Raw genomic sequence first — 27202 nt, forward strand, 5'->3', positions numbered from 1 at the left:
GAAATGTACACTAAGATACGCCACAAAATTGTGGATGGATTACAGTACAGTTGCAATATATTTTCTCATATAATTAAAAGATCAAAGCAGTATGATAAAAAAAAAAAAATTATATCAATTTATAAATTTATAATATTTGGTTTCAAAAGTTCTAGATACAGGTGAGATGCAGAATTTCTATGGAATCCTTTTGTTCTACCTAACCAGATATTGACTCTACCACCCAAGGACACATCAAACCATAGGCAATCATTGATCCAATATAGCTTTGGTTTTCCATTATAAAGGGCTCCCTTTCATTAGAGTTTTAAAGGATTTAGTGTGAGGAAGTGGAGACCCTGTATTCATGACCTGGAATAATCTACTCTTTATAAAAGGCTGACAAACCACAGAGAATCAAAGAATGTGCCTACGGCTACAGAGGTTTTATCTGAGTCTAATCTAGGGGACACTGGAAAATTCAATGCATAATTGAAGATTCATCAAAAAGAACTTCTCAGATTAAAAGCTACGTTTACTGTGTGAATGAGAAATCCTGGAGTGTTGCTTTGCTTTTGTGTTGTTTGAAGCAATTTTCTTTTTTTTTTTTTTTTTTTTTTTTAAATTTCAAGAATAAAAGGAACAGCTCAAGGAAAATGAATAATTATGTCATGTGTTGGTTTGTCCTCCTAAAATGCAGCAGCTTTCTCTGTGGAAATGAACTTTCCATACATAACCAATGCCTTAAACCCTACACCTTACCTACCAAGTAGGCCATAACCATCTATCATCTGCTCTAGGATTCAACAGTTTTACAGAGTTTTTCTTTTCAGACCTTGGACACAGAATAGACAAGTGAAAAAATAATCCAGCTGCAATTCCTAAACTGATAGAAACACGGATGTGTTTCCTAAATCCCACTTTTGGAATATATTTTTGTATAACAGCATACAGTTTTGAGCTGTGTATGAGATGCTTGTGATGGAGAGCTGCCAGTTCCTGGGTCAGCCACCTGCCATGGAGCATTGGCTCACAGGGCAGAGTGTGGGCACTTTTCAGCCAGGAATACACCTCCAGTACAGGGCAGACGTGGAATAGGAGAATGAAGTGCTGACTGTCGACCTGTGAGAGCACTGAAGCATTTTTCACAATAAAATATGAAGCAATTTGATTTCAACAGAAAAAGAGAGTTTCAGGGACATCTCCATACAAAAAATGCTTTAAGTACCACATTGAATTTACAGATCACTTTATTCTGAGGGATCACTTACACGTGAAAGCAATGTCAAAAACCACCACTGCCAACAAAAGGACGACTCACTGCTGCCCACTGCTCAGTACAGCATGTGACCAGCCATGCTGTGCATAGTGACAGCAAAATGACAGAGGGGAGACTGACAAGGAAGAGAATGGCAACTGCTCCCCGTGGTGTGAACAGATCTCTAGTTTGAGGCAAGGAGAAAATAGTGGCTGAATATGACTGGAAAACAAGTGAAAACAGGAAACAGAACAACAAGCTAAGTGGTGTCTGCACTCTGTGTTTTTTTAAAACTTGAATAATTCTCTGTGAGGGTCCTGAGAAACTGCTGTATCTCAGCTGTTCTGGACTGCTGTATGTGGGACCTCTGCCCATGATGTTGGGGTCCCCATGCAAGCTGAGGTCCAAATCTAAGCTAGGTTGTAGGTGAACCTATATTTAATCCCATCTCTGGTCTTGTATCCAACACTGAAGGTAGCTTGTCTCCAGTCTTGTCCATGGACTGTGCCTCCTTGGATGGACCTTGGAGCTGTTTATCCTTTGGCTGTTGCAGAATTCCTGTGTGGACCTGGTTCATCACCTCACCTTCTCTAGGGCCCCTGATGGGAGATGATTCCTCTGGTCCTTTCCTGAGCTATCTTGGCAGCTGTGCCACTTTGCTGCATTGCTGCTCCCTTCCTTGCCAACCTGGCTTCCTGCCTTCACCCTGGGTCTGCCTCATTGCTGCAGACTCAGTTTGACCAGGGTTGACCCCAATTGCTTCCCTGAGCTGCGGGACTTGCCCTGTGCCCTGCTGCCACACTTGGGCATAAAAGGGGTCATCCCTTGACCCATAAAATAAACTTCATGCTCCCTGCTTGGAAAGGCAATCAGAGCCAATAATACTCCCCTTAATAGCAGTGGAAATGTGATTTAATTAAATTTGCTCAGCAAATCTTCCTCTGCATTGATAGACCAACCTGAAGCCTTCAGAAATGAACCCAAATCTTCCCTTTCACCTCAGCAAGCTGCACTTTGGCAATGAACACAGGCTCAGGTGACGTCTAACAAGTCAGTCCTGTTCTAGTAGGGGAATTCTCTTGCACATCAAAGGGAGAAGGAAAAACCTCAGGTCTCAGTCCTTGAACTCACAAAGAAGGTGACAAAAGCAGTCCCCTGCAGAGCCTCATTTAACAGGGGCCTTTATCAGTATGACAGGGTGATCTTATTAACTTGCACAGGGAATGTGCATGGAAAAATGCAGGATGTCTGCCAGTAAAGACATAGATATAAAATGTGTATGCTTATTAACAAAAGGTCATATAATAATTCACTACTATGAATGACTTTATAGCACAATACTATTATTTAGAACTAACACCATACACTCTCTTAATACAGTTAAATAAAACTGTATTTTTATAGTCAATAACTGTATTAATACAATTAAAATTTACTTAATATGCCCATAACTGAACCTGCTCTTTTATTACAGAATGATAAAGAGAGTTGTAAATGTTTAGTGTCCTAAGCAGTTCCTAAGCCTATTTGCCACACTTATTTTCCACACAGATGTGGGATGCTGGAGTCCCTTGACAGTCTGGTAAAAACTATTTCTACAGTCGTATTTTGATGAATGAAGTTCAGTGGGGTATAATTTGACAAAATACTGACACTATTTACAGACAAAAAACAAGTATCTCTTACCTCCATTATCTTTTAGGTGCAGTGCTATCTTGGTGTCATCTATAAAGGAAATTCAAAGTTAGTTGAAGGAAAATGAATTTTTCTAGGTCATTAATCATTTTAGCAATCTACTTCTAATGATAAAAACAGTCTGCAACAAGAAAATTATTTGGTACACAACTCAATGAGAACTAGGTTGTGGTGTTTCTTACACTGAGCACCACACTTTCTTACCACTAAAAAAAACATTTATGAGAGTGTTAAAGCATTTAGGATGATTCCAAATACTGGCAAATAAAGGTATGAGAGTTTGTCTCCTAATGTTTGTAAATAATTCATATATATTACATGTTCACACATAGCTTCAGCATTCTGTCATATTAAGGACTATATGAACCAACATATGCTAATAAAGAAATACGACTTAGTTCCTTTTTGAAGAATCTTGAAAAGGTCTACTAATACTAAACCCTATTTACTTCCATATTCCTCTTATTTTTGTGAATTTTGAGAACAGAATGCCAGACAATATTCCTTTTAATGCAATCCAAATCCTGCACTAACAGTTTCTAAACTTTTATTGCTTTAAACAAAACCAGTCTTTCTTATCAGTAGATTCCCACTTTGAAACACCTTCCTTCAGCTCAGATTTTACCATCACAGGTGACTTGGAAAATCTGTACCTAGTACTTTTTCTTGTGTTAACATACAATTTCAACAAACATACACACACACACACACACACACACACACACACACACACACATGTTTTATAGATGTTCTTTGATTAATCTGAATTAATCAGAATTAATATTTCTTGCCCAGATGAGTTTCCTCCAAAAGCAGGAAAGCAGGATATCCCAAGCTCAAAAAGGTGAGATTTAAGCACCCATTGGTACGAGGATGAGAACTGACCCACCATTACTTACCCAGTTAATTCAGTTCAGAAGCCTAGGGGAACTATTTCACAACAGTGAGTACTACGTGAAAAGAACAATGTCAACTGACTGAAAAGAAGTAAACAGGCATATTTCAAAGAGGTTTTTATTCTGAGTTATCCATAATTTTCACCTGGCTAAATAGAATCCATAAGAGAATTACAAATTCATGAAGTCTGTGATGAGAATTTCTTCTTGATTTAGCAGAGACCTTTACTAGTACTATTTCATCAGGTTTGGACTACAGCCTGAATGTAAAGGAACATGAAAAAGTCATTGTAACCTCAAGTTTTCTAGAAGTCTTCCTAACTTATCCTTGCTTCTCCAGCAGCATCTTCTCCTTGAGCCTTCATCCCCTTTGTACCTTAATGGCACAAGAGTGAGCAATTTAAAAGCAAGAGCCTTGACTGCAATTCCCAAGTCCTTCTGCTGCCCCTGAGCAAAAAAGTTGTCATCAACACATACTTAAAGGAAATAAATTTCTTTCTGAGTTGTAAATTACTTCTACTCAAGTGTAAAAATGCAGTGTATACACGTCACCTTCTGTGGGCAGGCTGGTTGGAAGGTGGGAAGTGGTGGATCCTCTGGTGGTTGTTAAAACCCTGAACCTTGTGGTGGTTGGCAGAAGGGTGGTGGTGGAGTACAGAGGTGTTTCAGTTGTGTCTATATTCTTCTCACAAATCTTATCCTTAGACTGTTGGGAAACAACAGAAACAAGGAAGAGAAAATTCATTCTCAGTGGAAACTGTCAAGGATGAAGAATTTAATCATGGACAAGTTGCTGTGATAAAAAGAGTGAAAATGGACTCTAGATCAAGAAATTTAAAGAGCTTTTTCTTTTAATTTTTTTCCCTTTTCCCCTTTCAAGTCTCTATGCAGCATTCAGCAACATAAATTCTTCCATTTATTTGCAAAATTTACTGTTCTTCCTTTTATCTGCAAAATTTACAACTCTTAATTGTTAATGACAAGGTCTCAAAGTCACCACAGATCGTCAAACTTGTTACTTCTCTCAATCAGAGTTTAAAATCTAAGTTTATAATTCAGATTTTCACTCTTCTGTTATGAAAGCTCACTGCCATCAATCCAATTTATGTTTTACATAAAACATGTTAAAAAAGATATGTGGAAATTAAATAGTAGCTCTTCATAGTGAAAAATGTGTAGTTGACTGGAGCATTTAATTAGGCTTTATATGTAATTATTACAAAAGAACACACGTGTATTAAATGTGTGCATGTATTCAGCTTATAGAATATTTATTTACTACAATAAATAAATCTATTCACTATATGCCTATTAACTCTACATATTAAAATGTAATGTATTATTGTATATATAAAAACATATAAATATACATAACATAAAAGATAATTATTGTAAAATATAAATAACAAAAAGAATAAAATTATTACAATATATTAGCACACTATAAATAGTAGTCACCATCTTGTAATAATTTAATATTTATTTGCATGGGCAATTATTTTGATACAAATATAGATTCTGCTTGCTCTTTTTTTTTTCTCCCAAGTTCTGGACATTTTTAAAATTCTGAAGATACAATGAATAATTTCTTTTATGGCCCACACAGTTTTGCAGGAAAATACATCCAATTATTTTGCAGCAAATATGGGAACTGCGTCTAACTCCTGCTGTCCCCATTCATTTTAATGAGAAGTCAAGTCCTGCAAACGTTTATTTTATTTTATTGAGATCTGGCTGTCTAAACCCAGTGGGCACTGTCTTTAATATGCACAGATATTTCATTGTTCATTGTTTTACCAGAAACAATTTATTACATTACAGGAATGAATCAGTACCTGCAGGATAATTATTCTTTAAATTCCTTGGTATTTTTCTTGAAAAATACTGTCAATTTCACTGATGTAATGTAGCATCAAAATTTAGCTCAAAATCTATATTAAAAATAAAGAAACCTTACTATGAGAATCCTCATTATTTATCCCCCTGAATGAAGCACCTAAAACTAACCATTGAGTGCTAATTATCAATCATTTCCTGGACTCTAGCCGTCAGCTCAGGCATAATTCTGGAAGATGCCAAGCAAGCTGTTGCTTCTACTCCAGAGAGCCTAAAAAGCTGGACAGTGAGCTGCTACCAAGTAGCTCAAAACTTTGAAAATTAAACTATTAATTTCTCAGATACACTTTGTATACTGATAATTTCCCTTCAGATCATGTAGTAAACCTTGGAGCACATGCTGGACTGAAATAAGAAAGGAGAAGCAGAAGGGAATATTAATGTCCTGCACAGAGAAGTTTTTTGATATCTTAATTTGCAAGCACAGTTGAGTCCTAGCTAATAATAATCTGGATTAAAGCAATAGAAAGGTTGTGCACTATAATAACACATGCTCCCAGTAACTTTTATCTTCTGTTCTTTAAAAGGTTGCCCTCCACACACAATAAATATCTCAGAAATCTTGCTTTCAAATCAGCTGGTGACAAACTGCAAAACTGAAGCTTCAAGGCCATGTAATAAGGCAGTATGTAAGCTGCAGTTATTTTGCAATTACAGTTACAAGAAAAACAAATTTCTTCCATTAATATGGATTTATATCATTACTTCTCTTTGCTTCTACTGCAAATAAAACAGAATGTGCTTTTCTAGCTAGGCACCTGGGGCTATGTTTTGCCTTGGGTTTCATCTGACATTTCAGAATGGCTGTGTTGCTAAAACTCATGAGGATATTTAGCCTGTTCAGCAAAAATGGAAAAACAACTGTTTTTTTTCTGGACACTGGAAGATGAAAAGTGCCATAAATGAATTTGTTCCTATTACCACAATCCCAACATGGAAAAAAAATAAATAAAGGAAAATGAAAAAAAACCCCAAACCTCAAACAGTATGGCAGTCATCATCATCATCATAAATAAATGTTTGTTGAAGATGAACTTCTCTGGTCTAGGAGTACCCAGATAACTTTCAGAGGAGGCTTATGGTCCCTGCTTGACAGCCCACCACTGCCACAGTCAGATATCTTTCTCATCTCCTCACTGTATCCCCATGAAAAGAAATCAAAATTCCATGTAGGCTGGTTGTGTGAGGGCTTTTAAATTTTTACTTAAATTATTATTATTTCTATCTCTTTGAATTCTTTGTGCAGTTTCTTCTTTATTAAATGATTTGGCCAGATTTCATAATCAAAATGCAATGCCTGTTCTTCACTTGTCTGGCGCAAAGGGCTTTCTGAAATAAGGAAAGTTTCATAGTTTCCTCCCCTTTTCTGGCAAAAGTCAGAGATCTAAAAGAAAATCAGAACAGGGACACTGTTTTGGGCGAGGTTTTCTGTTTTTTTGGGTTTTAATTAAAGTAGTTTCCCAAAGACAAAATTTTAATTTTTGTCTCTTTTATTCCTTCAAATGGGGAGTGAAACTGCTCAGTTTGCTGTTCTTTGTTATTCCTTATAAGATTTCTCCTGAATGATAAATATAACATGTCTTTGGCCTTGAAAACATGCTTTATAATCTGAATAATTTAAACAAAAACATCATAACTGTACAAATTGCCTCTGATGGGCTGAGGATGTAAACTACTCACATACCTCTTCAGGGCAGCCACTGTCTACCCAATCTTGCCGGTGACGATCAAATCCACTGGAGCATCTTTAAATGATGAAATAGATAGAAGTTGTCCAGATGGAAATAGGAGGAGAAAAAAAGAATAAAGGAAGGGAGAGGAAAAGAACAGAGTGACAGAAAGAATAAGTAAATGATGTGATTTAAAATCCATGTTTTTAATGGTATCACTTTTATTCAAGATGCTTTTGCTTACAATGAGTCACTCCTTTAATCTACTTCAGTGAGAGGATTTTCAATGAATGAGACTTTATTTTAGTTTTTAAAATCTATTTATCATTTTTAAGTAGGAATATCTCCCTTCCACTGGATAATTATTCTTAAGACATCACTTACCCATAGAATTTTTAAGTTTCATGTCAACCATATCAAGGTAAATTAGTTTAATTATTATTGTCCAGACTTCTTAGCCAGGATAATTTAATCCCACAAAGGATGCAGTGAACCAGTCACTGGGTTTATCAGACAAAGTGATCTGAGACAATAAGATCAGATCAAATCAAATACAGCTATTTGATCAAATACAGCTATTTGATCAATGCTCACAGCTCCTCTGAACACTCCCTGACAAATAGAGGACACTTTACAGCTGCTTCTACCTCTTCTCTAGATGCAGAAAACTTAAATTGCATGCATATTTCTTATCAAATTAGGTGAGTTTAATAACCTTTTTGCAATATCCTTTGTCTTTTGCAATATGTAACAAAGAATTTTTTAAGAAACTTGTAACACTTTAATATAATGATTCCCCTGCAAATCCCTATCTCTCAAGAGTGTAATCAGTGATTGTAGGGTAAGTTTCCTAGACAACAAATAGCATCACAAACAGAAAGCATTATTAAAATGGTAAGCAAATAAATAAACAACAATGTTCAGCTTTGAAGGAGATTCTTCCCAGCTAGGGTGTTGTTTTTTTTATTTTGGAGGGTTTGTTTTTGGTTTCTGCATTCATTTCCTGCAGTATTTTGTTATGAGACAGAGTGATGTCATTTGGCATCCATGGTCATAACTTACCTGAATGTATAAAAACCAACTTTTTTCTGTCTTTTAATAAGACTAGGCAAGCAAATAAGGGCACTGGTTTGGTTAGATGTTTTTAAGGCCTATTTTTTGTTTACAAAGAATTAAAAGATAACAAGACATGTCAACTTCAACCAAGGTAACAGGTTCATTTGTAAGAATGGAAGACTGTAATTATTTTTATAGAAAGAGAGGATGTTACAAGAAGATGTAAACAATGTTAACAACACACGCGGGGTAAGAAAAATCTCCATATAATTATTCTGAGCAGAACCTACAATGTCTTCGAGAAAAGATTTTGAGAAAAATGTTCATTCTCTTGTTATACCTGCATTGAGCCATGTGTCACCATTTGCAATATTACTAAAAGAGATACAAATACCCCAGTACTAACAGGTGTCAATTTTCACATACTCTAAAGCAACTGGCTTCTCCAAAAACCCATTGCTGCTAAGGGAAAATGTTCAAACCAGAAATGCATTTCAGAGAAATACAGATATCTCCTTCCCAATGCACGAGGCCTCCAACATAGTATGGACATTGACCTGCTGGAGTGAGTCCAGAGAGCCACAAAGTTGATCACAAGGCTGGAGCCCCACTCTTATGAACACAGGTTGAGAGAGTTGGGGTTGTTCAGCCTGGAGAAGAGAAGGCTCCAGGAAAACCCTATATAGACTTTCCACACTTAAATGGAGCTTATAAGAAAGACAGAGACCTTTTATCAAAGCCTGCAGTGCCTGTAGTGACATGGGGAAATGGTTTTAAATTAAAAGAAGACAGATTAATACTGGATATAAGGAAGAATTTTTTTTCAGTGCTGCTGCTGCGTCACTAGAATAGACTGTCAAAAGAAATTGTGGATTTCCCATCATTGCAAGTGTTCAAGGCCTGCTTGGATGGGGCTTTGTGCAACCTTGCAGCTAGTGCAAGATGTTCCTGCCCATGTCAGTGGGGCTGCACAGAGTAATTTTTAAAGGTCTCTTCCAACCCAAATCACTCTATGAATTAAGACCATTGGAAAAGTGTTTTCTTGCTGAAGTGTGAATGAATCGATGCTTTGCTGGGAGCTCAGTGCTACTTGTACATTTCTGTGGTGTTCTGTCTCTGTGAATGTTTGAAACAAGAAAAACTTTACTAAGAAGAAAGAAAGGATAACATGGCATTCCAGGCATGAATAGAACATTTATTTTTTTTCAGTCTTCCCTACTTTTCTCTAAAGTTTGAAGAGCTTCATTAGCAACTTCTGTGCCCATCTCTAAGCAGGACTGGACTGATTTTCCAGATGTACTGAATACTCATAAATCCATTACATTTTATTCATATTGGTCTGGCTCAAATCTAATGGCTTTGAGGATATTCAATACATCAGAAAACCAAGCCAAATATTTAGACATGAAATCAAGCCACTTCATCATTTCCTCCACTTGAGGCAGATATCTATGCTAATTCAGCCCAATGTACTTAGAAATAGTACGGATTAAAAAACCTAGATTTCATTTTATATCTAAATGGTGTCAAATTTAAGGCTCCAAGATTATATGAATAAAAATGTATCCCAGGTGCACTCATTTACAGTTCTTAAGTAATTTCTTACAAGCTAATGAATTATAGGGATGAGTAACATTTCTGGGGTTAATTTTTTTTTCACCAGGAATTAACTAACCACCAAAAATTGAATGCAACACGCAAGGACGTAGAATGTCTCTTTCAAACAAGCGAGGCAGTCTTGAGAAGACTCTGCCATCAGAAAAGTACATTAAACCTGGACACTGCTTATTTAACATTTTCCACTGATGTATAGTGAGTCCAAACAATATTATCAGAAAGCAGCTTTATCAGGAAGGAGACAGTCTCCTGGCAAACCTGTTTGTGAACTTCCTTTGAGGTGTATATCACTTGATGTCAGCCACAGAAGCTACTGTTGCTGCTGCCCCATTGAGTTAGAGTTCTGGAAACTCATTTCAGCGCTGCACCTGCTTTACTGACTGCACTTTTAAGGCCTTAATTTAGTAGCATGGTGATAATTCCCTGTTGCCATTAAAAAATTGGAGCAGATTTGATTTGCTGTGCTGTTTATGCCATCTGTCAACACGGCTATTTTATAACAATTTTCAAGTGATGACCAAACTCAGCTCCTAGGAAAGCAATAATAAAGATGTTCTAGGAAATGAATATAGGGAAATTTATGAAATGCAAGGAATTTCAGGAATTTCCACATTTGTGTGGAACTCTGGAGTACTGGTTCAGGGAGGAAATGGAGAATGGATGTCTCTACACATATAGGAATGATGACTTGGCACAACCAATGCAGCTGAGTCTGAGTAACAAGAACGCTGTCAGAATCCTTTCAGTGAACTGTGTGCAGACAGAAAGGAGTTGGAGATACCATCCTATTTACCAAATGCCATTTACCTATATTTGGCAGAGAATTGTTTGAATGACAAGAAGTGTCCACTCAGTGCAGGACATGAAATGCTTTGCTCCTTTTCTTAAAGAGTTCAATGAGAATTAATGATGATGATAATGATAAATGAGATAACATGAATACAGAAAATTCAAGGTTTAACCTGTAAAAGCTAGAAACATAATGGAAAATTATGGGGAAGAAAAGTGGCAAAGTCTGTATGGAAAAAGCTTTTCACCAGGTTTAGCTGGAGCATGACAATCAAGACCATTGAAATGCACAGCACATGTCATTTGAACCAATAGTTTCCTAGTATTTTTGTATTCCTAGTATTTTCTGTAAGAGCATGTAAAGAACAGATAATTTGGAAATGAAAGACATTCCAGGAATCAGAAATTATTTTGTAAATACCATGTAATGATTTAACTCAGTTAAAAGGTTTTATTAACTCAGCTAAATAAAAGGTTAATCTGGAAAATTAAATAGAAAATTGAACAGGCAGAACTGTTTTCTGACTTCAGCCATTAAGGAAGGACCATCATATTATGAAAAGAATAAGATAGCTGCTAGGATGTCTGAATGACTAAAAGAAGAATTAGAACATTTTAAGGTGAAATTTCTTTCCAAGGTGAGATAGGAAGTAAAAAGTAAATATAAATATATATAATACTAAAAAAATACTGGAGCTTTATCTCTGTACAACTGAAAAATAACTCTAATCATAGAGTGATTTTTGGAGAAAAAATCTTTATCTTTGTGCTTAGTCTGGTTTTGCCTCCCTTTACCACAGAGCAGACTCCAGTTTGGTTCTTTCACCCTTCAAATATCACTTTTTTGCCACACCACACTATCTGGGAAAGACTGAATTTTCCTTCCTTTTTAATTTTCCACTTTCAAATGCAGAACTTAATCACAGCTCGAAATGCTTATGGAGGTCATGTAAAGTGTCACCGTGAGTGACAATGGGATGCATTTGTAAGGTATTTGAATAGCATTTGTTCTTATGACTTAGCTCAATACTCCTAATGGTATATCTGAATTCTAGCATAAATGTGTTCTCTGTATTTATCCTTTACTTAAATAGTGCTTAATTAAACTGCACTTCAGAATAGGATGACAATTTGATTATCAGAAGAGGATTTGCTTCCATCTTGCTCTTGTAAAGTAAAAACAGCTGACTAGATGAATACAAGGATTTTAAACTAAAATCAACATATTTTATGAAAAATTTGAATGTTATGAAGGCATAGTTAATAGTTGATGCAACACTGAATTCCACCATTGTCATAACATTGTGTACTACTCAAAATTTAAAACATTCAGGTAATGATAAGGATGATCAGAGTGGAACGAAGTTCAGCAGTCAATCTTCAGCCTGACAATGGTTCCACAATTTTATGGGATGGAAAGTTTGATAAACTATGGCTACATGTGTAAAATACTCAATATTAAGTAAAATATCAAGTTAACATAGATGTAAAAGATGTTAAACCCCAAGCTGTTATTTTACAGAAAACGACTAAACATTCATAAGCCTCAATATTTGTAACTGTGACACAACATTTGAATAGGCTGTAGGAAATAAAGACTCCCATAGGGAATTCTTTCTGTTGAAAGAGGCTAAGAATAAAAGTGGGATAAAAGAAGTAAGTTTTATTTTCAATTCCACTAAAAAGAAAAAGATCAAATTGTGGTGAAAGCGAGACTTGGCAGAGTTCTGATTAAAGAAGAATAGGAGGATATTTTCTATAAACTTATTGTCAGTTACAACAATAAAGGAAACACGCTGAAGAGCAGATAAAGAATGAAAAATATGCTTTTGCTAAAGGCTCTGCTTTGAACAGTTAGAAGGAAAAAGATAGTGTAGAAGGAGGACCCTAGAGTCAAATTTATGAGATTATGGTATCAGAATTTCCAAGAGAATCAGCAGAAATTTATATCAAATGTGCTCTTTGGGAAGGAGCCACACTGAGATTAGTTGCTCATACTAGATTACAGTCTCCACTGCTTTGACTTTGGACATTTGTACCTGCACAAAGTGGGTATAAAGAGTGAATAGCAACAGAATTTAGCAGAGAATTCTGATCTGTTGGCATTGTTACATGTTTGGCACCAAGTAATTTCTCAGGGTTTGAGGCAACAAGCTCTGAAGTACTATTGGATGTACTTTACATTCTGGTTAGTGATCCTAACAAGGACAATTTAGGTCTCCTTTGTAACATGATTGAATTATTTTCTTTCTTTGAATATTCTGCTGACACTGACAATATCTCAGAAGTACAGTTAGTGTTGCATACCCATTGATTTAGTCTCATTTTAAAAATAAAAATATGAAAGTTGTCTTTCGAGAAAATATTTTATTTTCCACTTTAAAGATAAGGAAACAGAACATAGGAGACATGAAATGATCAGCTGAGATAACACAGAATTTGTAACAGAACCTAGAATTAAGGCCAGATTTTCTGAAAAGTAGATGAGCATGCACTATTTCACAGCTTCTGTGTTTCCCACAGTACTCACAGACATATGAATGGTAGAACTGGGAATTAAATTGAAAAACATCAAGTCTCATGTGGTGCATACCGAGGCACAGATCTCATTCACACATTGCCCATGGTCTATTTTTTATTCAGGTACTTTAAAGGGATTTTACTCCTTTAAAAAAACTCACACTGATAACATTAACGACTAGTAGAGTCGTTGTGAGAGGAAAAAAGTGACCTGGTGCCTAGAGAGGGTATGAATGTGGACATGCCTGTTATCACACATGAACCCCCAGTAATCATACAGTGAACACCATGGCTCAGTCAGTACTAGTGGGCATCAGCATCTGAGCTGCTAGAAGGAGAATGGCAGCGATGGTTTGGTTAGTGCTGGGTTACTGCTCCTGCTAGACCTCATTCACAGTTCTAAAAGGAGTAAGAACTCAAAGGAGTTATGACAGGCAAAGGAGACATGGAGTGCTAAACTCACTCTGAATAATCCAGCATTTATATGTTTATAAAGGAATGAGAATTAGGACTAAGAAAAACATTTTCTGTTAAAACTCAGTGAACTCTTCAGATAGAGAGCAAAACAAGGAAGGATATGAATCATCCTGTAACTGGTTATGTTCAAAGAAACTTTAAAGTTCAGAAAGTTATTTCCCAAACTAACATCTTAATCGTATCATTTTTTATTCTAAAAGTGAGTCCAATTCTGAAGTGAACACTGAGCAGGAAGAGTCACCAAAAGAGATTACAAAAGAATTACAAACCAGTAGGGGCTCCTCAGTTTCTTAATTATTGGTACATTTTGATATTCTTTGTGCTATCCAGTGATTTCATTAATGCACTATGATAATGTAAATATTGGAAGAGTTAATAGATCTGAATAGAGGGGGAACTAAAGATGACATTTAAGGAAGAATACTGATAAAATTTCATTTATTTCCCTGAAGTTGGGAATATTTTCTACAAGGACATGTTAGAAAGTCCCCCAATTTACGTGACTGGAAAGACTGAGAAATACATATGCTATAAAAAATCAGAAGACTATGTTGGGAAATGGAGCAGTTTGCTTTAGTAGGTCCTAACCTCAGATAATCCAAAATTTATGAAGAGACATATGAATTTCAGATTTGTTTAAATAAAAATTTTTGACAACATTACATAGGAATATGTGTTTAGTAATATGTAAAATTTAAACTATGATAAAAAAAGAGACTTTTCATTCATGGTACTTCATTATAGAATGATATCTAGGAGGCTGTGAGGCAAATATGATCTCAGTGATGCTCAGTTTATATTGAGTAGTGCAACCATAAGAGGTTCTGGAAAGCAATTAAGACAATTGTGATCATTCTGTCTATACCAGCACAATAAACATGCCCAGAAATGTTCTTTGGCACTGCAGACTGCAGGCACACAATGGCCTGTGCCTGAGCAAGCAAACTCTCTCAGCCTTGAAAAGGAGGAGGCTGCACATAAATAACCACCTGGGAATAACCCTTGGAACAGCCCAGTTCCTGCACCATGCCTGGGAACTGTTCTGGACTCATGAGCATGGACTGAAATCACACCAGGAAACACCACAACTCTTTTAGTGGCACATACAGTTGTTTTTACAATGCCCAGGAAGTTTCCCAGGCTGTGTTTAATTTGCAATAGTATGTAAAAAGATTCATTGTATGAGAAGATGAACTATGCTTGTACAAGTGACTGGGGCTACCATTCTGCATTATATTTCTATGAAACATGAAAAAAAGAAAATTTGATCAAGTGAAAAAACATTAAAAAATCTTGGTTGATTAGTTTAAAAATCACTTTACTTAATTTATTTTTTTACCCTTTTTTATATTTCCCTTGTAATAATAACAAACTAAATTAAGAGTGATCATAAAAAATTTGGTGTAAGATAGATTTCTTCATAGTAATGCAGTAGATTGGATGCTTATATGAAAGGAAAAAAAATCTAATGCTTCCAAAAAAGGAGATTAACATTCATCCTAAAAATTGTCCTAGAGTCAGGTGTAATAATCTGGGCTGCCTGTTTCCACAGATTTGCCCTGACTTTTGACATTCCTGAAATGCTTTGTTCTCAGTTTCTGTTATTTGATTTTTCTTTTTTTAAACACTTGAAATAAGGAAAGGAGACCAGTTGAGAAAATTATTATCTAGGCCAACAATTTAGGCTGCAATGGGTAGGTGGTATGTGGCTTTTGAAATATAGTCTTATGAACATTCAAATATTTAATAAAAGGAACTTAGCAAGTAATTTCTTGGAACATACCATTCTCTGGAAATCAAGGAAAGAGTTTGGAACCACAAATCAAGTTCATCTCAGATGTGAAAGGAAAGAAATCTAGTTGTTCCCCACTAAATTATTCCCCTGAGAGGGTCTACGAGACAGAATTAACCTACTGCACAATCATTATTTTTACTAAACCATTTACAAACCTTTTCTGTAGCTGAACTTCCGTGAAAAATCGTCCTAAAGTCATAAAACTGGGTTGGCCAAATTTGTGCATTTTCTAATACATCATTTTTGACAGAAAAAAATGTCCAATTTGTTCATCTGTTGTAAGCAGTAAAGTTGATTTATTTCAGGCCATTGGAAGAGAAGATATAATGCAAAATAGCAGTAGCACTGCTCTATGTACAGCAATGCATAAAAGCATTGCAGAATTGAGCAATGATTGTTAATGAAACTATCCTGTTATCCTATCTTTTTTTCATTACAAATTCATTTAGGACAAGAAAAACTAATTAGCTTCATCAGGAGCAGCTTACTTATATATATAGCTCAGAAACTGCTGTTGTGGGGCCTAAGAGCTCTTGAGAAACTAAGAACCTAAAAAAACCTACTAGTTTTTTTCTCCTTTAACTTTCATACTAGAATTTTGAAGTTCTAGTATGTTCAAAGTCAAAACATATATCCTACCATATTTGGCTAGAGTAGTGGTCATGAACTATTTTAGAATTCACTGTTTTCATTAGTGGAAGACAGTCAGCTCACTTATGACTCTTCCAGTAGCACAGGAATAGTAGTTAGCACAAAATAGTAAAATGAACTGTACATGATAGTCAACAGAGAGAGAACTGGATAAAAATATCAGCAGTTTAGCAAATAAAGATAACACTTGCAAATTAATGTTAGTTAGGTTAAGGAAAACGTAGAAAATCTCAGAGTTGTGAAAAAGATATAATTTGGGACTTTACCCACTATAAGAAATAGAAGAAACAGCCTGAGTGTCAAGAAGATTACCTGATTAGATTAGAAATGATGCTGTAGACATGATGTTAAATTATCTCATTGTTTTTTGGTACAATACATTATAGTGAGACAACCAATGAGAAGTCTGTGACCCTGACTGTGTTCCTCTGTCTGTGAATGTGGGTTCATACAGCAGTGGTGCCTATCTGAAGATGTCAAAACCTTCTCGAAGCTCTTTCTCTGAATTCAGGTAAAGCAGGTACACTTCTTGCCTTATGTGGTAACCTCCCACTCAGTATTTTTTTAAGCAGTCTTGTGTCTAAGTAACCCAGTTTTTATTTTTTCTCATTTGTGCTCTGTATTCATCTATCCATCATCTACCTGTATTTCACATTTCACAATTCATATATTATGAAAATTATCATGCTAATTGCAATTTATTTAATGAAGTGTTACTAGGTATAAGTCTTTTGATTTTTCATCAGAAAAGTCTGTTTTATTTTAAATTTGAATTTTAATTTCCTTTGGATTCCTTGTACTGTACAATTAAAGCCCAATAGTTATGGTAGATGAGCATTTGAGGTATTTATTTGGTAATCAGAAATTCTATAATGTCTTTTGTAGGAGCCCACAAGAGAGTGAGAGCCTATCACACAGAGAATGATGAATAGAAGCCCAAGTCAAGGTTCTTAGAATGTCTAGGATATGGATAAATTGCATCATAAGGCATCTGTGGAACCCTTTCACGGGTAAAAGTCACCTTTCTGCAATCAAATAGGAATTTGTTTGAATTCAAACTTATCTATTAATGTAAGAAATGAACGGATGAAAATGAAACCAAACTGAAAAGAATTTTGGGCTGCAATGTGACTGAATGTGGCATAGTTCTGTCAGAAAAACCCCAAAGTTTAATCCCAGAGGAAATGGCTGTCTAATGGCAGTGCCCACTGGAACAGCTATCATGCTCAGGATAAACAAACAATGAGGAATTAAGTCTGTACTAAGCTCTCTTGTGATTTGAAGGATTTATGACTGGCACAGAAATTGTAGATCTAGATGGTTCATCAAAGACTGTGGTGGGCTTTGTCTTATTGTTCTAATGCAATAAATGAAGAATAAAATGTTACTAGTATTTAAAAAAATATTGCAACAGAAGGTTCTACAGAAAAGAATTGTACAAGTACCTATTTTTCTAGTGTTTTGTCATTATGGTGTCTTAGGTGCACCTGTGTATTTAAACATGGAAATGAAATACAAATGTTTTCATCTTCTTTCTTAATTAATCGGCAAAATTTAGTACTATCCAAGATATGTATAACAGGGGGATGTCTTCTACACCTCCTCTCAATGAGATTTAAGTGCTTTACTGTCCTCTGTATCTTTGATAACTATTTCCTGCATTTATAAAAAACCACCTTAGGAATGTCATGTATTTGGCAATAAACAGTGCATGAGACAGACTTTCCATTAAGGTTTTAGAACGGTCCAGGCAGTGGTCCTTTGCATATTAACTGTGACATCGATGTCTTGTGCAAGCTGTGATACAAAACTGCATATCAAGAATCCTGCACAGTGGATAATGAACAGCATCTCTAAGCTCCAGAAAACACAGCAACAACTCTGGCAAAGGATGTTACTGTAAACATCCAGTTAGTGAAAACAATCTCAAATTTTGAAAGGCAAATGATATTGTAAGAAACAGGTATATAGAATATTAATAGTGTGAGTGAGGTGCTTTAAATTAATCACTGTGTTTACCCCTAGATTAAGAATCGCCAAAATGCTTCCCCATTTCAGGTCCAGGATTTTATAGAAAATATTTTAACAGAAATACTAGGATTTCATACTAATGAGAATTGTAGCAATCTTATGGTCCTTTTCTACAAATAATTTAAAGTTCTATAACCCTTCTTGAACTTCTTAAAAATCTGCATCAGTTATGAGCATAACTGTTGTCCTCATGCTGTTCTGAGTTACTCAGAAAAGCAAAGCAAGGTACACATGTGTGACTAATGCTACAGCTGCAAGAAAACTGGCTATTTCCTGTATGAAAGCAGGATTCAAATTCACTTGGTTAGATGGAAAATCTATTAAGATCAGGATAATTTTATGGAGCTGCTGAGAACATCAGTGAGTACACTGCAGAAGAATGTGGGGAGAAAAGAAACTTGGGGAATGAATGGTCTGGTCTTGAACTGACTTGTACTAAGCCCCTGAGAGCTAGTGCATGTTCACTGAGTCTCTGCTCAGAGACTGAGATTTTTAGTTTATTAGTATTAATCATAGGAATTATCCCAGACAACTTGTGCTTGAGGGATTTACAGAAATTCCACAATAATTCGGCTGACTCCAGCTACTATCAAATTCCACCAACTTACAAAAAATGTAGAAAGGCATAGTAATCTGCTATTTATCCACGTGAGATACTCAGTGAATTGCAAATTCCTCTGGCCGCAGACTAACTTTCAATACAAACATGTTGTGAGCTCAGGATCATCTACGTTCCTTAACAGCACTTTGCATTGTACTGTTATGTACTTCTTTACCATTATATTTAAGTGTACCTACAGCATCACTGAAGTTAACGCTCTCTTCTAAACACAACTGCCATCCCACTTGAGAATATCTATTACTCTAATCTTGTGAGGCATTTTTCATCAAACAATACCATCACTGAGCTCATTCTGGTTTAGGAAAATGCTTTGTTCATTAAACAGTTTTGTGCCACTGCCTTTTCTTGCTTTAGTCCCATCAGGCTGCCATGCATGCAAAATTCTTAATTATTGAATTCTAATTTCCTAACAGTTTATTGCAGTGCATGAGGGCAAATTAGCTTGTCAAATTAAGAGCAAGCACCTTGGAAAGTATTTGAAGAAGTTGGGTGTGAAGCAATTTGCTGCTCAATAAAGTATAGATCTACTTATTGTATATTTCCTATCAGTAATGCATCAGGGCTGACCAATTTACACATTCATTCTTGATACATTTGTTGCACTTGATTAAAAAGATCAATTACTGTCTCAAAACAACTTTTAAAAGAAAAGAAAAATATGTTGCATTTTACAGCAAACTCTGACAAACGGCCTGATTCTCAGGTCTGCAATATGATTGCTTCTTAATTGGAAAAAAACCCTGTATACAGGTTAGAAAAACAGTACTGTCATTATTGTTCATTTATTGCAGGGTAAATATGACCTAGTTCAACAATCTGATTGTTAAGACACGCGTGTTGGGACTCAGCTATATTTTCTTAGAAAACTCCTCCAGCTGTAGTGACATACAAGCATCCAAAATCCAGGCACCTTTTTTTTGCTTTGGCTGAAGCAGGGATATGATCAGGAAATTCATGAAGTCAGACAGGGATAGAATGGAATATATTTAACAGAACACACTATCTTTTAAACCTCTAGCCTTTCAAAAACATTTAAAATGAGATTTTCCTTGTAATTTATATATGAAACTATTACATCGATTGGATTATATATGCTCCCTCTGGTGGTTCACTTAATCCATAGAAATGTTTTCTTTTTTTTTTTTGTTGTTGTTGTTGTTGTTTGTTTGGTTGGTTTTTTTGCTTGTTTTTATTTTAATGGCTAAGGTATTGTGACCAATTTTATACTAACAGAATACTACTGGCAGTTAAATAGTGTTTGGATAAAATCAGCCTGAGTACAGACCAGCTAGTCTTCCTCCCATCTTTTAATTTGCTACTGAACTATGAAATATTCCTAAAGCAATCCAAAAAGCACACAAAATCCTTCAAGTAGTTAAAATGAGGAAGTATTTAAAAGTCAGCATTTTGAACTGACCTTGAGGTTTATGACGGAGTGATAACATCAGGAGAAGGGAAGGTCAGTGGATGTCACCTATCTGGAATTCTGTAAGGCCTCGGGCACAGCTCCCCACAACAACCCTCTCTAAACTGGAGAGCTAGAGGTTTGGTGGTTGGATGGTGATGAGGAACTGGTGAGATGTTTGCATCGTGGGAGCAAAGCAGTGGTCAAAGGATCCCTGTCCCGATGGAGGTTGGTGACAAGAGATCCCTCAGGGGTCTGTCCTGGGACCAGTGCTGCTTAATATCTTCACCAATGACACAGACAGTGGGGTTGAGTGTTCCCTCAGCAGGTTAGCATTGGACACAAAGCTGAGAGATGTGGTTTGCCTTTCCCTGCTCTCCAACCTACAACCCTTGTTGTGGTGTCAGCCATCCAATAAAAGCTGAGGAAAACGTAGATATTAAATAAGCGTGTTTCTTATTTGGATTTAATTTCCTTTTGTAAATCCAGTGGCTTCTCTAGTCAGATAGAATAGTAATTGTTTTTATGGTCTTATAAATTCTGTAGGGAAGGTGCTTTGCTGAGCTGATAAATATTTTAGGTTACATAAGACTGTTACTTATAAATACTACAATGTTTGAGTCAACACTTTTTAAAATGAAAACTGGTCTTGTCAATTGGGACATACAGACCAACAGAAACCATAATCCTTTTCTTCTATCTGATACTAAAAATTTCCAGACATAAACTCACATTTACATGTTACTCACATAAACATGTTTCCAATTCCCTTCTAGAGGACGAAGAACAAAAAAAGATATTTCAAACATATCCAGAAGTCCAGAAGAGAAGTAATAGAAATTATTTTTTATTTCAATTACCATAAGGGCAGTATTTAAACTGTCACTTCATATTTCAACTGTAACATGTTTTCTTAAAAAATGAAGGTGCCTAAAGATTCTCCCTTCACTGCTTTCCAGCTAATCAGCATGGAATGCAAACCAGTTTGTTTCTTTATTACCTGCTTAGATGGGAATAGTGATTATCATAATAAAAGATTAGAAGTATCAATCCTTAAATCATATTATTACTACTACTCCCAGACACATTTCTGATTTTTCACTTTGCTCAGAACACATTCCATAAACCACAGCTATAACTTGTTCATTTACACAACTAGTGCTATTGTTGGCACACAGGATTAAGCACTGAAGTAAAATGCACCACAAATGGGATTATTTCCTTTTTTTTTTTTTAGCTCAGGATTACTTTAAGAGTATAAGATGGTTTGGGAGCTGTGCATATGCACAAAGGCAGTATGACACCCTAAAATGCATGGAGTGTCCTGGCTCATCATGGCACTCAAAAAGTCCTGGAATTTGTACAGTCTTTTTTCAGGGCACTTTTCAAACTGGGGCTTTGCACTCTATGGGTCAATACCATAAACTGGTATGATTTAAAACCACATTATTCAATGCACACCCTGGACAACAGAGACTCTTAAGGATAAGGGTGCAAAATCTCACTTCTTTTCAGATCTAGGTAAGTTCCCAGCAGGACTGTCTGGAGAGCAGTGCCCAGAGCTAACCCTGAGTCTCCAGGCAGCCAGGACTGACTGAGGATAGTGGAGCTGGTCTGAGCTGCAGACTTGCAAGGAAGTTTCAGTGCTCAGGCTTACACACCTCCACATCTAGTGGGCTGTTCTTCAGGGGTGACTTCTTTTCAGAGGATCAATGTTCACTTATCTCCTGTGCCTCTGGGGGTTCTCTGATCACTGACAGACTTGTGTAAAGGCACTGTCACATGAAGCTTCATGGGGCCACATGGGGGATTTCACTGCTGAGCCCTGCTTAGACTCTTCTGAAGATTTTTTTTCTCATACAAAGTGTTGGACCCTTAGAGATTTTTTTGGTCCTAGATACTTAAGTACAGAATTTGGTAAAAAGCTGCTTTTAGTACTGCTCTCCTATTCTGTGTAACTTCCCTTGGAAACCTAATTGAGTCTGCCAGCAAAGCATCCTTGTGGATCCTGTTAGGCATTTGGGTGCCCCTGGCATAAGACAGACAGTTTTGAGGATTAAAAATTTGAATATATATATACCAACAGTGACAGCTGAGTAAAGCTATCATCTAAATTGTTTACAGCTCCTGCCCTTAGTACTACAGCACTCCAGTTCCCTACCTTCAGTGTTGGGGTACCACACCAAACCTGACTGATGTTGCAGGTACTGGGAGATGCTTTTATCCTGTATTGATGAAGTGAAGCATGAGACATTCATAGCCTGAGTCTCCAGAATGCACAGATTGCAGGAATGTGCTCTTTGTCTGCTTATTTTTGAAAACACCGGAATATTGGTTTCATTTCACTGCCCAAATCTGAGACTTCTCTGAAGTTTATGAAAATAAAAACATCAATAACTAGGGAATTGTTATTTATTGGACAATCAACTTCAAATATTTTCAAGGGAACTCACTATTTCAGTGTTTGCAAGCAAGTTTTACAAACTGAAGCTATAAAATAACAGCAAAGTGGTCTTAAAGTTTCCAAAAACTTTCCTAGAAATGACATCTCTAATGTGAAGTCTATACCACATGCCTTGAGTATAAAAACATTTTCAGATGCATAAGAAGATGATATAAACAAATCTGACATTAATGAATTCTCCCAATTTTTACATGTCAGGAAGTCAGAGATAATGAAGGGCCAATGAACCACATTTCAGCCACTGGACATCACCATGGGATAGATGCTAAAATGCTTCAGGCCTTTTGTAGACATGGATACTTGTGTTGGAGAAAGTTAGAGTACAATCTTAGCTTACATATTTATAGTTAATCTCCTTCCAAATAGTTTTACTTGTGAAACAGTTATGAAATATATGAAGTTCCAAAAGAAATTAGCTCCTAGGGGGATCCTCCATCTGCTGAAGTCAAAGGAAAATGATGTACCTTTGCTTCAGTCATGAAAACACTGTGTGACACACATCATACTGGATTTCAGAGTGGATGGTTTGATGACCCCTTATGAAAGAACTAATGGTGATTTAAGCTTGTAGAAAGCGCAGGAATAAAGGGTTCGCCCTCAGTCACATCCAAAATGAAGCTGCCTTTCCAAGCATTGCAGAGCTCACACAGCAGCTGGGCTGAAATTGCAGGTAGGAAACAACTCACTGTTGTAGGATAAAGCTGTTTTCATTCCAGCACAGATTGCCCACATGGGGGAGTAAAGTTTTTCTGCAATGGTCCCACTGGACAGTTTTCCTTCTGCAGTTAAGAGTTTTACATAAAGTTTTGGGTTTTTTTCCCCCAAAAAACTGTACTTTGCTGTGTGAATGATTCAATATGTGGATTAAATCTAATACAAGGAAAAAAACGATATGCAAGATGATGTAACTGGTAGTAATGTTTCTCTGGCTAAATGGGGTAATAAGTTCCTGAGAAAAAAGGGTGCGTTTTGCAATGGATATGTGTAGGATTGTACATGGAAGTGTGTCTGCTCAAGAATATCTCAATTTAGAGCACCAAAGTACTACTGTGGCACCATGGAAAGAACATCTCTGTGTATTCCAGCCATATCTGACCCTCACCACCTGTCAGTGCCCTCAGAAGCAAACAAGCGTTCTCCCTCTGCAAAAATCTGAGTGCTAGGTGGGTTCAGAGACTATTGATACATTGAAACCTGTCACTGCCAGCTCAAAGCCTTCTTCAGGCTTTTGCAACAAAGGCTAATTGGCTTCCCCACTCTGGGATTTGCCGACAGATAAGAAAGGCAGTTTTGGACCAGTGTGTCCAGTCAGATTTGTTCCTGAGCAGCATTACTCAGGTTTTGTGCCTAAGCATTCCTCCTACTTCAAAAAACCCTATGAGCACACATTTAAAAGTGGACTGTAAATATTAATTTCTTTCTCCTCTAGGCACTTCTGAAATGTCTAAGTTAATACTTCACGGGATGCTTTGCCCTTGTTTTTTCAGGCTGATTTTATCTTACTGCAGCAGAGCAATGTATATCATAACAGGAGATAAAAGTCTCCATTGATTTACAGGGCTGGTGAGTGAAGAGCAGAGACATACAGGAAAAGCTGAAGGACTGTGAGATAGGAATTAACAACTTTCCATCCTTGATGATTTTTAACCAGGCTATTAGATTTTCTTGTTGAGGAAATGCTTCTTTATCTCATGCAAAAAGAACATTTTAACACAGCAAATTTGGTTTGAGGGGAACAAAACCACAATGTGGTACTGAAGCAAATGATTCTGGGCACTCTCCTTTGAACCAGACATTGCCACTGAGAATGGAATAAGAATTTTTATTTTGTATCTCTTGAAAATGAATACACAAGCTGAGAAAGAGCAAGGTAAAAGAAAAGAGGCACTAGACTAGAAGTCCAGAGAGTGTTAGAAAACTTTCAAATTTTTGGGACAGAATGATTCCTCATCACAATAATCCTGCAGTGAAACCAAATAAATATTCAATTTCCACATTTTGGAAAGCAAGTTGACTCTTTTCACAAAATATTTTACCATTTATTATTTTAGATCTCTTTCTCAATAGAGATGAAATAGTTGAAATTGCTCATTTCAGAAACTGGAGAAGAGTGGCCAAGAAAGACAACGAGGCCTGAAACAGACATCCACCAAAGGCATGTTTCCAGAGCAAACAGCAAGCTAACAGATAGGTGTAAAATCCTGTGTAAGGTGCTCTGGGGACTGGACCACACCCTCTGTGGCCAAGCCCTAGATGAACAAAGTCATGATGAAACCGGTTTGATCTCACAGCTGCCCCTGCTTTGAGTGAGAGGTTACTCTAGATGACCTTTTCCATTCTGAGCTATTTTATGACTATCTACACAATTCTCCATTTGCTAAAACCTGAATTAATATTGTTCATCTTGACAGATAAAAATTGTATGTATGACTTTCGTTAAACTACTGAAATTCCCTGGTAGAAACATATTCTTAGTTTCCTTTTCAGTATCCATCCTTTTCTAAGGAATCCTCTCCAGTTCCTGCTTTTGCTGGTAGTCAATGTCCAAAGACAACGTGCATGAAGTGACAATCTCACTACTGTCAGTAATGGTCTAATTAAAAGCAATAAAACTAAGTCTACCTGCTGCATCTTGTCAAAAGCACAATCATTCTGCAGAGTGGAGACAGCTGATTTTGGGAAACAGGGCACGAGTACCTCACAGTAGGCTTATCTTTGATCTTCACATGCAAAACAAAAAGCAAGGTTTTCTTCCTTCAAACTTTAATTGAATAGAAATAGATCTGTTCAGACTGTGTATTTTTCAGCAGTAAATTACACCTTGCCAGTTGTGAGGGGACAGCCACAAATGCTCCTAAATGAGCAAAAGGAAACACAGTGTGGATACATGCCTGGTTCTACTCCTGGTAAAGAGTTTTGAGTTAAATAAAACAGTTCTACACACTGAATTTGTGCCTCAGTAAGCAAAACAGATTTTTCAGCAGTTTCAGAACTCAGGAAACTCAGGTGTTTGGAAACTACAAAGAAACAAAAAGGATCTGAAGGTTTTCCTGTTCTTCACAAGAGGTATGGATTTTACAATATAATTAAGTTTACCCAAACAAAAATGAGAACACAGGCCACAAAGCAACAGGCCTTGCTCAAACCAAAGTCAACAGAAACTCAGTGCTACAGCATCTGTTGATGGAAGGAGAATGAAGCAATGCTGAGAGCAAGGAATCAATAAGGCAGCAAAGAACTGTTCATGCTTGCTTGGAACAGTTTTCTAGTAGTATTAGTACTCTTGAATAGATTTAGTATGTTTTCTATTACTTGGTTCGTCTTAGCTCTAATTCCACTAAAAAGGTTTTTGCAAGAAAAATGGTGAACAGAGTTACTTTTTAAGTGACTTACTACCTGTAGTTGCAGCATAAGAAAACATAAAAAACCCCAATTTCCTAATTCTGTGCTGTGTTCTTCAGCTATTTACCAGTTCTTCAACATGGTGTCAAAATATTACACTATTTTAGAATGATAATTACCTTTTCTTGTTTCAATATATATCCATTTCATACTAAGTATTTCTAAACCTAATAATCACTAGAGCTGAAGAGTACAACAATAAATATCCATTATGATACTGCATTTTGTTTCAGAGAACTGTCATTAAATTTGTCATGAAGGTCGGTGAGTGAAAAACTTTTTGAAAAGCTGCAGTTGCAGAGTTTCCATTTTGCTGGCTGTGCTTCAGCTGCTCCACATTCTAAATCACTCCTGCCACAAGGACTTGACTTTTTCCACGTGTCCCTGAGAGGCTGAGGAGACCCAACACACCCACTAAGTGTAATGACAGGTGAAAAGGTAAAAAGAAAACATCCAAACTCTGACTGTTTGGATGTGTTGGTCTCCCTGCTGTTAACGAGGAAGTTTTTACAGTTACATTAACACCTTGCAACTCCATGGTGTTAAATTAATTTTGATGAAGCCAATGATGCAGGGAGAAAATATGATTTTTATTATGATCTCTTCTTTTTATACTTCAAAAGGATTTTAAAGTATGACTGAAGAAATAAGAGGAAAAGCTTAACTCCCAAATCAACTGTTTTGACTATTCTTGCCTAATTGTTGAAGTGAAATGTGACAATGATGTGTTACTAGTGATCACACTTGACATTTATGTTCATGTGAATGCATATATAGAAACCCATATACAACACCCTTTAATGCTGAATAACCTGGAGGCAATGGTTTTGGATAGCCTGTGAGCACAGCTCTATACCCACATAAAAAAATAAATTATTTTCTCTACCTTTGGAGTTTACTGCACCAGCTGCAGTTGAAACCAATCTGGGCAGTGACACAGGGACCACAGCTGGTAAACTGGAGACAAGCTGGGATGTAG

The 27202-nt window shown here is 36.4% G+C and overlaps 1 protein-coding gene across 2 annotated transcripts in view; it reads right to left on the reverse strand.

The window, feature by feature from the left end:
- The window catches only part of PLXDC2 (plexin domain containing 2), a 253479-nt gene that overhangs the window by 26705 nt on the left and 199572 nt on the right, over positions 1-27202 (reverse strand). For both annotated transcript variants that reach the window (XM_015619087.3, XM_015619088.3), the window contains exons 9-12: positions 27110-27191; positions 7409-7469; positions 4381-4534; positions 2924-2962 (exon numbers count right to left, since the gene is read on the reverse strand). In XM_015619087.3, coding sequence (XP_015474573.1) covers positions 2924-2962; positions 4381-4534; positions 7409-7469; positions 27110-27191 — 336 coding nt within the window. The remainder of the gene's footprint in view (positions 1-2923; positions 2963-4380; positions 4535-7408; positions 7470-27109; positions 27192-27202) is intronic.

The sequence above is a fragment of the Parus major genome, chromosome 2, assembly GCF_001522545.3.
Source record: "Parus major isolate Abel chromosome 2, Parus_major1.1, whole genome shotgun sequence".
Classification (NCBI taxonomy): domain Eukaryota; kingdom Metazoa; phylum Chordata; class Aves; order Passeriformes; family Paridae; genus Parus; species Parus major.